The following is a 15722-nucleotide window of genomic DNA, read 5'->3' on the forward strand; positions in this document are numbered from 1 at the left end:
CGCCGACGTGCCCGCATGCGGGGGCGCCCCACGTAGGGCAGCGCTTGAATCGTAGACAACTCATAGGAAGCTTTCGTGCAACCTTTTATTCGCATATTTTCTCGGTATTGTCACCCTCGCGCCAATTTTTCGTGGACTTGCGGCGTGTCTAAGGCGCTGCTCTGCTCGTGTGGTGGAACGGCCATGCCAGCCAGTGGATGAAATCCATGGTGGTCTTCCGCGCCAGCTGATCGTGGAAGTGCCGCTGGGCTAGATCCACGAAGCTGCAGGAAGACGGGAGCAACAAAGGCAGACAATATTAATTCTCAGCATTTTTACGTGATGCGATGTGGTAAAAGACAACCCGAAAAGAGAGCGATTGCTATAGAAGGCCGGGACGCCAGACAGCGAAGGAGCCGGCGTACAAGCACACCGGCGTTCCTGTATTCCCCGACATGCGGATAAATACAAATGGAGCCACCGTATGAAGGGTTTGAGGTAACGATACTATTATGAGGAACGCCGTAGGGGATGCCCTACGGAAATCTCGACCACCTGCGGTTCCTTAACGTGCGCCTCTAGCAATTCGCCTCCATCGAAATGCGACTGCCACGGCCGAAATTCGATCCCGCGACCTTCGGGTCTGTAGTCGAGCGCCATAACCAACAGACCACCGTGACGGGTACCGGTGTGCTTACTGCTTTAGCAATAGATGTGGTTACTTGCACCTTACACCACTACGGTGGGAATCGTTGCGAATACAGTTGGATGAACACAGGAATAATATATCGCGCTTTTTCCATCTTCCTCGCATTTTTTCACCCGACTGCATGCGCAACGCTTCCCACGCCAGGACGTCAGGCATTCCTCCTCATAGAAATGCGGCGACCGTGTCGCATATCTGCGCAGACTAATAAGGGTAAATAGACGCTTACCGGGGTCAGCTTATGTCCCGAACAACGCAGGCGGCGGAGGCGCTGCAGTTGGTGCTGATCTGCGGCGCCGTGAACCACCTGCGGGCGGCGATGTCGTATCTCTCCACAAGTTGCACGGTCGTCATACCTGTTTGGGAGATAAGCAAGTGGGATCATTACCGTCTTGCACCAGCCGAATTATCTGTAACCAGACGCGACCGCCAGCAGGCACACAGGTTATGCTTCAGCGCAGAGGGGCCGCCAGAGGGACGCGACGAAGCGGATTTTGTTCAGAGCCAAGCCCACATCCATTATCGCCTGTCACGAAGGACACGCTATTGTTCACACGAGAACTATTCAAATGAGTTCTGTGGAATTCTGCAAGGTTGTGGAAGGGTTATGAAAGGGATAATCGACCAGCACCCGTTCACAAAGCCACTAGGAAATTCACAAAAGGAAAGCTTCTTAGAAGAAAAGTTCGTGTTCTTGTGCTTCGAGTAGGTGACTAATTCGCCCTCTCGCCGTTATCCTGGTAGCTGAATTGGTAGAGCGAAGGCCCCGTAAAGGCATTGGTCGCGGGTTCGATCCCCAGACAAGGACGAAGCCCCGAGAAATCAGCCTTGGATCTCAGCTGATTTTATGAAGTTGTGTAATTAATTACATGTGGTAGAGCGTTGCGTGTACCTCGCACAGCGGACATGTGGATATACGCGACGGATAAGGAATGCATTTCTTCTTATCCTTCGCGTGCTACAAATAGGTGGCCGTCAATTATCCCTTTAATACACTAGAGCTACCAGCACACAATTCGCACGATACCAAGCCGCTCTACCACACGTAATGGGTTATACGTGCAAGAAGACCGCAGCTCACTGCTACATTAGGCTACTACCCAAGATATTGATCAGACTTACCGTTGAATCCGCCTATGGTGTAGATACAGCCATCGAGGACGACGGCGGCAAAGTTGCTCTTCGCGTGGGGCATGCTGGGTAGCTCGGAAGAGCGAGCTCTCCTGACAGTCGAGCTGCTCCACTGCAAGGCGTGAAGGAAAAAGCGTCAAGTGAATTGCGCGAAGGTAATGCTTGGCTCCATCTTGCGGAAAACACCTGCAACGCAGAAATTGGAACACGTGGTGCTCTGAATTTGTTTGCTGAATGTTATTGCACTACATACGACAGAGAAATCCTTCGCAATGACGTCATACACAGCAAGAGGGCCTGATAGGTTTGGGCTGGTGGACTGTGCTGTACATGGGCGGAACTCACACGAGAGACAGTGTGAACCACAGGACAACAGGTCAGAGACTGACTGTTGCCATGTGGTTCGCGCTGTTTCTCGTTTTTATAGAGGCCCGTGTACTTTAAAGGGACACAAGGAGCAAAACGATTTTTATCATATTAGTAAAATATTCTTTCACGATACGAAGAACACCGAGAAGACGAGAAGACGATTAGTAAGCGAGAAAACGCGCAAAAACAAAATTTGGGAGGCGACGCGACCTTGAAGTTTTCGCACCATTCGCCGTGACGTCACATGGTCTCACGGCGCCTACTGGGGACTACGTAGTTCCGAATCGGTAAAAATGAACTAAATTATCCTCTGAGGGGGGCATAGACTTAACATACCAAGTTTTGGGTAATTTTGAGAGGCAATCGCGCCAAAATACGATAAGTACGCTTTGAAATCCGTGACGGTCACACGAAATTTAAAAATGAAACATTGAACTTGATTTTCTCCTGTTTTAATAAGCCTATGAATGGCGCAATTAACGACATTACAATTCTGAGAGCAAAATTTATCGATCTAAACCGATTCATTGCTTCTCTTTAGTGTCCCTTTAACGGTGCACGTTAAAGAACACCAGATGGTCAAAATTTCCGGAGCCCTCCTCTACGGCGTCTTTCATAATCATATCGTGGTTTTGGGACGCAAAACCTCCACTATTATTGTACATGTACCAACTGGCCCAAATAAGCACTCTAGGAAAGTCACAGACTGCCGTCATGTTCCGGCAGCCCGCGACATCTAGGCCGCGAATTTTCGGTCACCAGCCATACACCATTACCACTGTACCACCGCGGCGGACAAGATGCTCGAGACCATCATGCGTATACCTTTCTGGCAGTGCATCGGACCCTTGCCCCATGTGTAGGGGGCAGGGCTCCTTTAAGTATTATGACCTTTAAGTATGACCTTGTTGACGCCGCCCGATCGCCACAGCTGCCTTTGCCACACCATCAAGGTTATACTTAAAGGTACACGATTACAACCTAAAGAGACGTGTACCTTTAAGTATGACCTTGTTGGAGGAGCACGATCGCCACAGCTGCCTTCGCCACACCATCAAGATCATACTTAATGGTACACGATTACAGCATAAAGAGACGTGTACCTCTAAGTATGACCTTGTTGGTGGAGCACGATCGCCACAGCTGCCTTTGCCACAGCAGACGTGTACCTTTAAGTGTGACCTTGTTGGTGGAGCACAATCGCCACAGCTACCTCTGCCACACCATCATTGTCATACCTAAAGGTACACGATTACAACTTGCACGATCGCCACAGCTGCATTTGCCCCACCATCAAGGTCGTACTTGAATGGACACGAAGGAAAGGAGATTACTTTTAAGGGCTCGTTTTTCTTTGTTAGACACAATATTAATGAGAACTAACAGACAGCAATGCCAAGGAAAGTATAGGGGGTGTTATTTGTAGTGATTAGAATATAAATGTGAAGAAAGTAAAGTGGACGAAAAGATAACCTGCCGCCGGCAGGGACCGAACCTGCGACCTTCGAATAACGCGTCCGATGCTCTACCACTGAGCTACGGCGGCGGTCATCCTCCCTTTTTGGCGTCACGTAGCACGTGATCTATTAACGAGCAGGCGTCACGTGCTACGTGACGCCAAAAAGGCAGAAAAAAGAGTGTTCCACACTCGCCGCCATGGCTGCGACTGGCGCTGACTAACACTCCTAAGTTTCAATGCACATATATACCCCATAAAGTGGACGGGAGGATGACCGCCGCCGTAGCTCAGTGGTAGAGCATCGGACGCGTTATTCGAAGGTCGCAGGTTCGGTCCCTGCCGGCGGCAGGTTATCTTTTCGTCCACTTTACTTTCTTCACATTTATATTCTAATCACTACAAATAACACCCCCTATACTTTCCTTGGCATTGCTGTCTGTTAGTTCTCGTTAATATTGTGTCTAACAAAGAAAAACGAGCCCTTAAAAGTAATCTCCTTTCCTTCATTCATAGCGAGGGTCTCGTTCTGGCAGACATGATGCCTTCAGGTAGTATACGAGGGATTATTGGTCAGCTGCCTGCTCGTTAATAGATCACGTGCTACGTGACGCCAAAAAGGCAGAAAAAAGAGTGTTCCACACTCGCCGCCATGGCTGCGACTGGTGCTGACTAACACTCCTAAGTTTCAATGCACATATATACCCCATAAAGTGGACGGGAGGATGACCGCCGCCGTAGCTCAGTGGTAGAGCATCGGACGCGTTATTCGAAGGTCGCAGGTTCGGTCCCTGCCGGCGGCAGGTTATCTTTTCGTCCACTTTACTTTCTTCACATTTATATTCTAATCACTACAAATAACACCCCCTATACTTTCCTTGGCATTGCTGTCTGTTAGTTCTCATTAATATTGAATGGACACGATAACAAATAAAAGAGACGTACTGCTGGCGAGTCGCACGACGCCATTGTAGCCGCCGATGATGTACAGCATGTCCTTGTGGCTGACCACCTTAGCGCCGCTGCGTGGAGATGACATGGTGACAATCCGCGTCCAGGCGTTGGTCGAGGGGTCGTAACACTCGACGCTGTCCAGAACCGTGGCACCCGTGAAGCCACCAGCACTGCGATACGTCCATAATACCGTAAAATGTCACTCCATACAATTAGTATATTACGTTCTTCGGGACATTCGGTTCAATCTGCACCCCTACCCCGTCCCACCTCATCTACGTCCAAAGTGCCGCGGGAGCCATAATAGCGAAGTTTTAGCTAATGTTGGCTGTGTGCTAACGTACAGCAAGCATTTACCGAATGCTAGCCTATGCCGCTAATATGTGAATATAATGCGCCAGTTTTGGGTAGTGTTTGCGGTATATAACGATAACTACCACGTTACCAGCTTCATATCAAAATACACACTGCCAGCGTCTTCCGTTCTGAAGGCGTCCCGAACTGCACAACCTGGAGGGCTAATGCGCAACCACAGATGGCTAATGGCGGCGAAAAGCACAGTTTTGCTCTACACGGACAAGTGGAGCATGCTCCGCGTTAGCATCTCTGCTATCTTTAATCTACCACTGAAAATAAATCTGTGTCGTTGGTGTTACGGGGGCCGAGAAGGCTTGAGAGAGGGGGAACAGTCGAGCTACAGCGATTGCGAGGCTTACCGACTCCGCAAAGCTACGTGAAGTCTGGAAACCAACTCACATGTATATGCGCCCGTGAGCTGCTGCGGCGCTTGCGTCGCTGCGGACTTCGATCATGTCGGCCACCATGGACCACTGGTTCGTCTTGATGTCGTAGCGCTCGACCGTCCTTGTCCGGGAGCGCCCGTCGAAACCGCCCATGGCGTAGATTTGGCCCTGCAAGACAACCAGCAAATAAGCGCCCCTAGCGATTGTTTACTAACTACACAACAGTCCGGTAAGATTCATAAATTCATTCTGTCAGGAAAGTGCTAATGCGATTTTTTTGCCATTGTCGTCGATGGTCAGCATAAAAAGTGGGCATAATCCAGGGATATTAACAAACGCTTCGCTACTACAAGTACCTGCTATGCTAGCGTATAGTTGGGGCAATTGTGTGACGTGCAAGCAAATGCTTCTTCTGCCGTCGTAAGTCTAGCTAAAGCTAAATCTAGCTAAAGCTACAGGTATCTTGATCGGACCTGTTGTCACTTACCTGCAGAACGGCAACGCTGACGTAGCAGCGTGCATACGCCATATTCGCCTTGGGGCTCCATCTCGGCCAGGGGCACGTCGAAGCACACGACGGAGTGGTAGCATTCACGGCCGTTGAAGCCGCCCACGAAGTAAATGCAGGAGTTGATCACCTGCCGCGCCGTGGTATGCCCTGCGGTGGTTGACGAATATCGCTTCAATTTCATAGATAATTTCGAGTACCCATACCAATTATTCGGTCTATTTGGGCTCGAATGCTTATCGATATATAGTAGCTATTAATAGGCTGATCAGCTCCAATGTATCCTTACGTATGCAAAGTCTGGTACAGCAAATTTTTGCACACTCCTGTGTTAGTAACAACACTTTAGAAGACTCACGGCATAGACCACATATTAGACAGACCAGGTACAAGATAAAGCTCATTCATTACCCGGACCAGACTAAGAACCTGCGCTTGTAGTTGTGTCTGGTCTATGTGGTCCATGTTGCCCAACAACAAGATAAATATTTCACCTACGTTCTACACACAATACAGGGCGTATTCGCGTGTTCCTACTATTTTACTGCATTGTATGCCGGTATCTGACAATTTAGCCTTTCACGCAGACCTGTGGCATAACTGCAGAGCGTGAGCACGCGAGGGGAGCTAGCTACCTGGGGGTGGTGTACTGGCTGCCCATGACGTGCCATTTCTGGGCGCGGGAGTTGTACGTGTGCATGTTGTTGGTGGCGCCCGACGTCCAGCCGCCAAAGACGAAGAGGATATCCTTGGGCAGTCGAGGCGTGAGCCATTGCTTCGGCGACAGGTCGATGCCGGCCACCTTGCCAACCTCCATCGAGTGCCGGGTCAGCGTCTGCGTGGACAAAATGTTCCGTACATAGAAAAAAAGTGGCCAAAGTAAACCTCCGGGCTGATTTAGTTTGTTCGTGTGGTAGGGTGTGGATGTGATCAAAATCGTTACTCGCGCCCTCTTGTGGCAATTCACATTACTTGTGAACTGTCGCCAATGATGTCATGGTTGGGACACTGTCGCCGCCACTACTCTCACTGCCCCTGGGTTAGACTATCTCGATATTTGGTTAAGCGCAACACTCGATATATGAACATACTTCACATATCGAATGCAGCAGGAAACGTTCAAAAATTTGATGCGAAATCCTTCCCGTGCAGTCGTGGAGCGAGGTCGCATTAGGTATCCGTTGTTGGTCGAGCAGCGATCAAGTACTTTAGCGCTCTTCCCTGCTTTTCTCGGTCCTGCAGGATATGTTCCGAACCATCGCAGTCATGTCAACAGAAGTGGCGAAAATCGCTCGAGTCTGAACTGAGAAGCGTCTAAATCAGAACTCCTGAACTAAAACCCGAAGAAGCCTGTAAGTCATTATGGAGTCTGTAAATCGCGCCCCCTAGGCAGAGAAGCGAGACTAACCTGATGGATGACGTTCAGCACTTTCAGGCTGTCTTCGTCACCCTGGACTTCTGGGTGGGCGACAACCTTCTCGAACTCTCTGCAACAACGCATGAGATCGTTCCGTAAGCCCATACTGAACCATAACGCAATAATATGTTCATGGTTGAATTCCCGGCATGCCGTTGGGTTTCTTCTTTATTAACCACGTTCGCGTGTACATTTCTCGCGGACCCGCTTGGGCACCGCCATTTCGGGCTGTCGACAGTTATCTGTGACTCATTTGCAGCAGAGAGTGCAGGCGCCTTAACGGGGCTGCACAGATGCTTTCGGCATTTAATTATATTCTTAGTTCGACAACTAAAAAATATTTCTGCTAAATATCAAGATGGCGGCGCCCATGAATCGAGCATGCTGTCCCGTACATACGCGTGGCTTATGACCTCGAGTGTGCCACTCACATGACGCTGCAGCGTACGAAGCGAACCAGAGGCAGGAACTTAGCGAGGTATTCCTTCCTCGCGGCTGCGTCGGCGGCGATCCACTTGAGGATGGCCTTGAAGGTCTCGTCCATCTCGCTAGGCGCGTTCAGCCGGTCGTCTTCCAGGATGCTGCGCATCTCCTCTGGCGTCAGTGCCTCGAACTGCGCGCTGATCTTCCACACCTGCGTCGCATATACATATACATATGGGCGCGTTACAGTACTCGCCATGGGCGCTAAACAGGCACGTAAGAGGAAGAGGCCATTCTCACATAGCCGGAAGCGGCGTGAGATGCTAAGCGACACAGCTTGGCCAAGGCAACATCGGAGACGAACACTATGCAGGCTATTTTGTTGTCCAGACAAGATGGTGGTTGAACAGAAGGCCGACTGGGTCGCCAGCTCGAATGTGGCGTCACGTCGCGCAGACGTCATGCGGCGCGTTCCATTTCTCGGGTGACTAAGCTGTCAACGTAAACTGTTCAGAAGCACTAGATATTGTGACCTGACTGTCCTGTTTCCGTCCCGCAGGATCCTTCAGACGAGTCTAATGGGGTTTTTGAAATGTGACCACTTACACCACAGTTGCTTCCGCTATTCAGCAATAGAAGCACTCGCTATAGTACAGGGGAAAGCGGACAGAAAGGCCCCAGGATCAAGAGGGTGGGAAATTATAATCCAAAATGTTCCTACCTCATCGAACTTGCGAACCATGTATCGAAGGGCTTCTCCGGCGAGGTAATCGTATCCGCGGCTGGTGGCCAGGTGGTAAGTTTCAATGCAGTTCTCTGGTTCGAGGTCCTGCTTCAGGGTCTTCAGGCAGTGGTCTCGAATCTGGATCAGCTGCGTTGTAAAAAGAATGAGACGTTCCGGCGTTTCTTCTTCTTCTGCTTCCAAAAACTGGAAAACGTTGCGAAGTCACAAGCGCTTAAAAAAGATTACGCGCTTTAAAGATATAACCTCAAAACATGTTTAATCTATTACTGCCTATTGCATTAAATGAACCTCGACCTATCTAACAATAAATGTTTTGCTTGGGGAGTTGTAGCGGAATACTCGGAAAGACCAAGAGGCAGACTAAAGTCCTCCTTTACTTCTTTCTAACTCCTGTATGACATCTTGTGCTACAATACCACGTCTTTGACTGCCTATCTCCCGTAGTAAAACGAACCTGAAGTGGTTTTACGTTAGCGACTCGCTATGGAGGTGACTGTGATTGGCCTAGTGTCGAGATGGTGAGCGACTCAACTAAAATGACTTCCTTGGCAATACTCGCAAACCCACAAACTTAGTAGCAACAGCCATCTAGCTACTCATGCAGCCATTCGCCCTTTTGGTTGGTCACCAGGGCGAGACTGGGAGACGAACTCGTTAGCTATTCAAATACATAGTTTGGTTAAATGGCTAAGTTACTTTGTGAGTAGGGTCCTAACAAAACGTCCGGGCTGTGAAAGGCATTCAACATCGTGCGGCCCCAATACAAACCAGCGACCTCACTTTCAGTATAACCTGAGATGTGCGGGAAATAGGCTAGAGATCATTCCTATTATGGGAGCGCTCCGGTGAGCGCAACCTCTGAATGAAATTTGATAAAGTCGTCTGGTCCGGAGGAAACATTGGTGAAAATATTCATGGACGCCGACCAAGGTAAATAATAATTTATTGAAGTTTCCAGAAATCCATTGTCTACCTCCTGCACGGCCTCTGACTGACCTTTAGCCGCTCGGCGAGTTCGAGCACTTTAACGATATTGTGCGTGCCGATACGCTCGTGCAGTGGTATGTGGTAGGCGAAGTCGACCAGCAGCTCGATCATGGCACCTTCAAGGTTCTTGATCACAGCTTTGATGGGCGGACACCCCACCTCCTTCCTTCGCTCGGGAGCCATGCTCTCTTTGGCAAGAGTAAATAGCTTGTAGCAACCTGAGTATCTGCAGGCAGAGAAATAATGTAAACAGCATAGGGTGTGCAGTCAGTACCAATAGTTTGTGGACCACGACATAGAAGAAAAAGGTAAATATTGCCGCTGCTTCGACAGGCAAGCTTTCCGACCTAGAGTAAAACGCGCTAACAACATGCACAGTGCAGTTAGGCCGAATGCCGTAACAAATTTGATGACGACTGCACATGCTAAGCAAAAGGAGTTGAGGCGACCATCTTTGGTAAGCATTAGCGAGAACTCGAACGGGCGGAATATCCAAATAACAAGAAGTAGGAGACCATTGCAAAAACAACCTGTAATCTTATCGGCTCGCATAAGCTCCTATATTGTCGAAGCTTTTAATAAAAAAACCCTAAGGCATAAGGTCGCTGAGGATTCTCGAGCTCCATATACACAGTGGCGGATCGGCGGCCACCTGACTCAGGACAAATCCGTGACACAGGAAGTGCACCCCACCTCCTTCCTTCGCTCGGGAGCCATGCTCTCTTTGGCAAGAGTAAATAGCTTGTAGCAACCTGAGTATCTGCAGGCAGAGAAAAAGACGGACGGCTAGGAACAGAATTATCATGAGCCGCGAGTCACTGCTTCATGCTGGTTGCACATTCCGAGGCGGAATGTTCAACCAGCACGAAGCAGTCAACGAGCGCAAATAGTGTCGGTTGGACGTCCCAAGACGGAATGTCCAACCGACACTCTTTGCGTCCTAAGGCAGGAACCGTAAGTATCGCAATTAACGTCACTTACTTGGCAGACATCACGAAGCGATGCGCCCAGATCTCCGAGTCGTCGGTGGCGCGGAAAACGACGTCGCAGAACTGGCGCGTCTTCCGCTGTTCCCGCAGTCCCGGCATCGCCCTGGCCGCGGCGCCCGGTGCGAACTCCCGCTGTCGGCCGTCGTCGATGAAGAGCTGCGTCGACTCGAACGACGCGGTGAGCATGCCGTTCTTCTTGTGCGCACCGTTGACGGCTGGGTCCTTCACCGCGCCTTCAACGGCGGCACACATCTCGGTTGGAGTCCGCGAAGGATCGAGTGACGGGAAGCTGGGGTAGGCCGGCCAGGAGGGGTCCACGGACAGGCGTCGTCCTTCGGGCACGGGGAATACCACCGGAGCAACCAGGGACAGCCGTATGCCGGTGCGACCGAGAGCCGACTGAGTAGCTGCCCGGGGTTGGCGGTTTTTTATAGCCCGCGGAATCGCTTTACCGGCTTTTTTCACGCGCTACGTGGCGCGTAGTTGTTGACGATGCTGATGCTCCTGGGCAGATTGGCACGTACCCATTCATGCAGATCTGCCAAGGTACAGGTGGATGATACAGTCAGATTTTCTTTTTTTAAAGTACTAATCGAGGTTACAGTGACCAATTAGAATCAAGAGTTAACGATAACGAATCCCAATTTTAGCCTAGACCATGTTGCATATCCCCACAATGAACGAAGCTCATTTTACGTGAATGACATCATTTAAAGTTATTACGGTTGATACGACAAATAAATCGATGTGACTCGCATGTGAACTTCTCTACAGTGCTATATATATTCCTGTCCGGGTGTCTCAGCGCGGAGGCCGGAAACGATAACAGTGTAGTAGATGTAACATGGAGTAACCAATGACGAAGCATGTTTTCTAAATTTGGCTTCAGCGACCAACATAGTTAGCCGGTGCTGCCCTTTCCCATCCTCTTCTTCGTTGCTGATGCCGTAATTGGAATACCATTCGCCTGATTATCGAGTCAGGCCCATGGTGCAAACCCAAGGTTTATCTTTACTACGTCTAGAATCGCGGCACCTGTTCCAGTCATGCCTGTTAGAGTTTGCGTCAACCTGTCCAACACGGCTAAAAGCGAGCCGTAGTGGGCCTCGGCTAAGAGAGCAACAGTTGGGTGTCTGAAGTTCCAAAAGACAACGCTGAAGTTTCTGCAGAATGCCAGATGGCACGTCTTTTTCAATGGATGTATGGAAATAACATAAGGGAGGCTTCCTACAGGATTTAGACACCCGGGCTCAGATATCCCACAACGGGACGTCGAGATGCCTCAAAGCCGCTTTTCAACAGCAAAGAGTCGCGGAGGTCTGAGCCACGCAGCGCGGCCGCCCACCTCCGCGAGAGGGTCTCGGTGGTTTGGATCGTTCCTCTATTTGGCTTGACATTTCGGGAGTATATGTGTATTCTGTAAGCGTGCTCTCGTCACAAACTCTTCTTCTTCTCTTTCATTCTTTTACATCCCAGTTCCCCTTCCCACGTGCAGGGTAGCAAACCGGAGACTGCTTCTGGTTACCCCCCTGTCTTTCCTTTCGACCTCTTCTCTCTCTCTCTCTTTGGTTTCCTTGATTGCGTGACAGTACATAAACGTAACCGTAGATGCGCTTGCAACGCTCGCGCATGAGCATTGGCATTTTCCCGCTTGATTTACCGATTCATTGAGATAAAGAGAGAGCAAAGGTTTATTTTCGGCAATCGCTTCTGTGTATTAGTTGGGCGGACTCGTTATTTCTGGTAGCCGCGGTTCGTAGCCGCTCCTTAGCCCGTTTACCCAGGTGGCCCTTTGCCTGTAGGTCCTCGTGTGCTAGGCCCCCTCCCCCAATCTGTATTACAGATTCTAGGTTAGTGTATTAGTTGCTGCTGTGCTATAGTTTTAGATGCGAAGCAGCTTTTGCGCTGGGCTGTGTCCGTAGTTCTATAGGCGACCGTCCCACCTAGCATAGCCATCCGAGCGCGCGCTCGCGCCAAGGAGAATTCTACTTCCTCTTGTTCTTCGACCGTCTTGATGATGATATGTGTAGAGCACTTTAGCGGCCCGGGCTGCGGTATGCTGTCTTAGCTTGGCGCAACGCAGACAAAACCATGTGCGCTGGCACGCGCTAGCGCGTTCAGGCCTGTGTAAGGGGCTGAGTAAGACGCTGTGGCCTCTCCCCCTTACACTCTCTCAGCAATCACGTGATGACGTCGGGGAAGAGATTCTGCGGACGCGCGATGAACCCGCGTGGCGTGCTCCAACAAGAGTTTGGGACGAGTAACAGCAACTGCAACTACAGTGAATTCATGGTGTGCTCCACTTGCAAGAACGCGTTAACATCGGTCAATGTGCCCGTGATGAAAGGAACTTTAATCGACCCATGCGCTGCTTCGCATCCCCACATGGTTCCCTTTAGTTTGAGATGGTGTAATTTTTTAAAGACGATAGCTTTCTTGGGGAACTTATACGCAAAAATTTTGGTCTGTCTGTCTTTCTGTTTGTCTGTCTGTCACCCGATTTAGCCACCCGGCCAAAGTTTAACCACTTGCGGAACGCCCAGCCATCTTGAACTGGTAGCGCCATTCATACTTGTGAACATTGTCGATCAAAAAGCAAATGTTACGCATATCTGAGGCGCAACATCAATGCGAAAATATTAGGTGGTGTGTTGCTTTACTAGAAAATACATAGATACGCAATTCTAATGACCGTAGTGTTTCTTAGGCTGCGCTGAAAATGCCAGTGTTTTTTGGGCTACGCTGCAAATGCGACGCTATGAGCCAGATGCGGCGATTCAATATAGAGGAGGACTCATGTAGTACGGCCGGCAGAAGACTATCGTCTTTCGACGACATTTGCAGCGAAGCACGCAGATACGCGGCTAATTTTTTACACACATTACTACCATTGGCATAGGCTGTCAGGAACGAAAAAGACGGTGCAGGAATAAGAACACTTGACAGGAAGAGAAATATTGGGAGCGATGGGATGCCGGGGCTCCAACTGTTAGGTTTTGTGCCCCTTCTCGAGTTAAGCTGCCACGAGTCTCTGTGAGGAGGTGGGCTAAGTTCTTTTTTCTAGATTGTTCTTTTGCAGAACGTCGATGCAGTGTTCGGAGACTTCATTCCCACTGCCTAATGCGTGCTGCCAAGGTGCCCGTGGAGCGTGAGCGTGAAGAGAAACCCTCATTCCCCAACAGGCCCTCGCCGATCATGAGTGTTTGGAGGATTCACTGCGTGTTGGTCTTTCAAGCCCTGTCTACTAGTGTCTGCCCGTCGTACCCGTGGCTACTAGTGGCTGCCCGTCATACCCGTGGCGCCTGCGGTGCACATACTCTACTGTCAACGGACACATGGGAATGGTCAGCAGAGTCAATCGCCACACATGCTTGGAAGCGCTGGTGAAATCTGCAGAACAAAGGGCCAATTTCCCCTCCATTGTTCTTTTAGGTTGTGCTCCGATTTGAATGACAATCGTTACCATTTCGTTTTTTTATTACTGATACGTGTACCTTTTCCCCTTGGCTTACACTTGTCGGCAAAGTACCAATGTTATCAGCGCCTTCGATGGGAGCGCAAACGAAACAAACTATTTCTATCGTAAGGACCTCGCCTTGAGAGATATTTAAGATGCGGGCGATTTTCTTTTCAGTTATTCTGTTAATTTTCAGTGAGCCTTTCGTTCTCCGGCATGAATAAATTCATCGACAAATGCCCGCGATAAGCTGCGGCGGCGTACACGCAATCCTCGTCACAAAAGTGCTTGCTGCAGACCCGCGAGTTAGCGTTGTCGTCTGTTCCCATTTTCGGCTTTACCAGCCAACTGTCGCGCATTTCTTTACATTTGGGGCAACGATGAAAACTTCTACCGGGATCTGTTGCATACTTCCGGCACTGCGGCATCAAAGAGTACTCAATCAAGCTGAAGCTGCTTGCACGCAACCTAGCACTGCTTATACGGCGATAATACCAGCTTAATTTGGCCCCAGCTGGTGGTATCACCAGCTGGCCAAATTAAGCTTCACACTTTGAGAATTTAACGTCGCGCACTTCAATTTCAGCCGAACGTCGCGTTCCACAACTACGCAGCAAGGCAAGACGGAGCACCATATCTGTCACGTCAAAACCATCGCAGCGCCGGCTTCTCGAGCGGAGGCCCTCGAGGTTTCTGAGCGGCTGGGTACTTTAGAGATCTTCACTACACTCGGACAGGGTTATGGTTAGTGGTTTTCCCTATTTGGCGATCTTGCCTCGTTGCTTTCATTTATGAGAAGCTCTGACCATATTGGTGCGCATGCGAGGCTACAAGCCCCACGTCAGAGGTCGACTGCTTCTTTCTGCACATCTTGCCTCTTGTGCGCTCGGTGGGTATACTGTGTTAATGTTAGCAAACTATGGAGCGGTGCGGCGCCGCGTGGCAAGAAGCGCGTCTGATCCAAACAACCCTCTTGATACATGTCGGCTGATGGGCCATATCATGCTATTCGTTGTGTGACGCCAAACAGCAGGCGCCGGAAGCTTTGAAGACAGTGAGCACACGCCTTTGTGTGAGAAGAGGGCGCCTGAGAAAATTTCCAATTCGCGCTCAGCTTGTAAAGTTTCCTTGCTGCGCATGACTGCAACATTTGTCTGCGCTGTTAGCACTGTCTGCTTTCCGCAGGATATGCTTTCTCGCCTTCACCACGTTGCGTTCTACATTAAGGAGGAACCCGCCTTACGGTGCTTCTGGTTATTAAGGCGAAAGCCTTAGATGCCCCATCAAACGCGAATATTAAGCGGCGTCCCACGTCGGCGTCTCCAGTCGGCATCTACACGAGTGACGCAAAAAAAGATCATCACTTGATGACGTCACCATGTGACGTCAACATGAGGTCGCAGATCGCCAAAATTTGTGACCTCATTATGACGCCACAGTGACATCACGCGACGTGACGTCACATGACATCGTAGCTTGATCAACGGTGGGCATTAAACGGAGGCAGTGCAGAACTAGGTGAGGTGCCTCCGATCCTGGAGGCAATGCGAAAATATGTCAGGTAGAGAAAGCTGTCGGGGTAGGGCGGGGCACGAACAATACATTGACAAAGAAGAAAAATAAGATGGCTTTCGCATTCCAGTCGTCTTAGGTTTGTGCATATGGGCCCCAGTCAGTATTTGAAGCCCCTCGTGCGTCCGTGTCGTCTAAAGTGACTTCGTTATTCCATAACATTGCCCACGTGCCTACGAAAATGGCAGACTGGTGGCGACTTCATGGCGACGTTAGCGTACCATCTTGCTGGCACGTCATATGTTTGTGTTATATCATCAGTTCTTCGGGGTGGCTAATAGGGTCA

The 15722-nt window shown here is 50.0% G+C and overlaps 1 protein-coding gene across 1 annotated transcript; it reads right to left on the reverse strand.

Annotated features, from left to right (window-relative positions):
- Positions 1–148: 148 nt before the first annotated feature.
- LOC125756320 (kelch-like protein 10) lies at positions 149–5872 on the reverse strand. Its single transcript, XM_049410854.1, has 5 exons — positions 5826–5872; positions 5352–5506; positions 4587–4765; positions 1808–1928; positions 149–263 (listed from the first exon to the last, which is right to left on the reverse strand). The coding sequence occupies exons 1-5, from the start codon at positions 5865–5867 to the stop codon at positions 149–151; spliced, it is 612 nt and encodes a 203-aa protein (XP_049266811.1). The 5' UTR covers positions 5868–5872.
- Between the last annotated feature and the right edge of the window lie 9850 nt (positions 5873–15722).

The sequence above is a fragment of the Rhipicephalus sanguineus genome, chromosome 11 (genome assembly GCF_013339695.2).
Source record: "Rhipicephalus sanguineus isolate Rsan-2018 chromosome 11, BIME_Rsan_1.4, whole genome shotgun sequence".
NCBI classification, from domain to species: domain Eukaryota; kingdom Metazoa; phylum Arthropoda; class Arachnida; order Ixodida; family Ixodidae; genus Rhipicephalus; species Rhipicephalus sanguineus.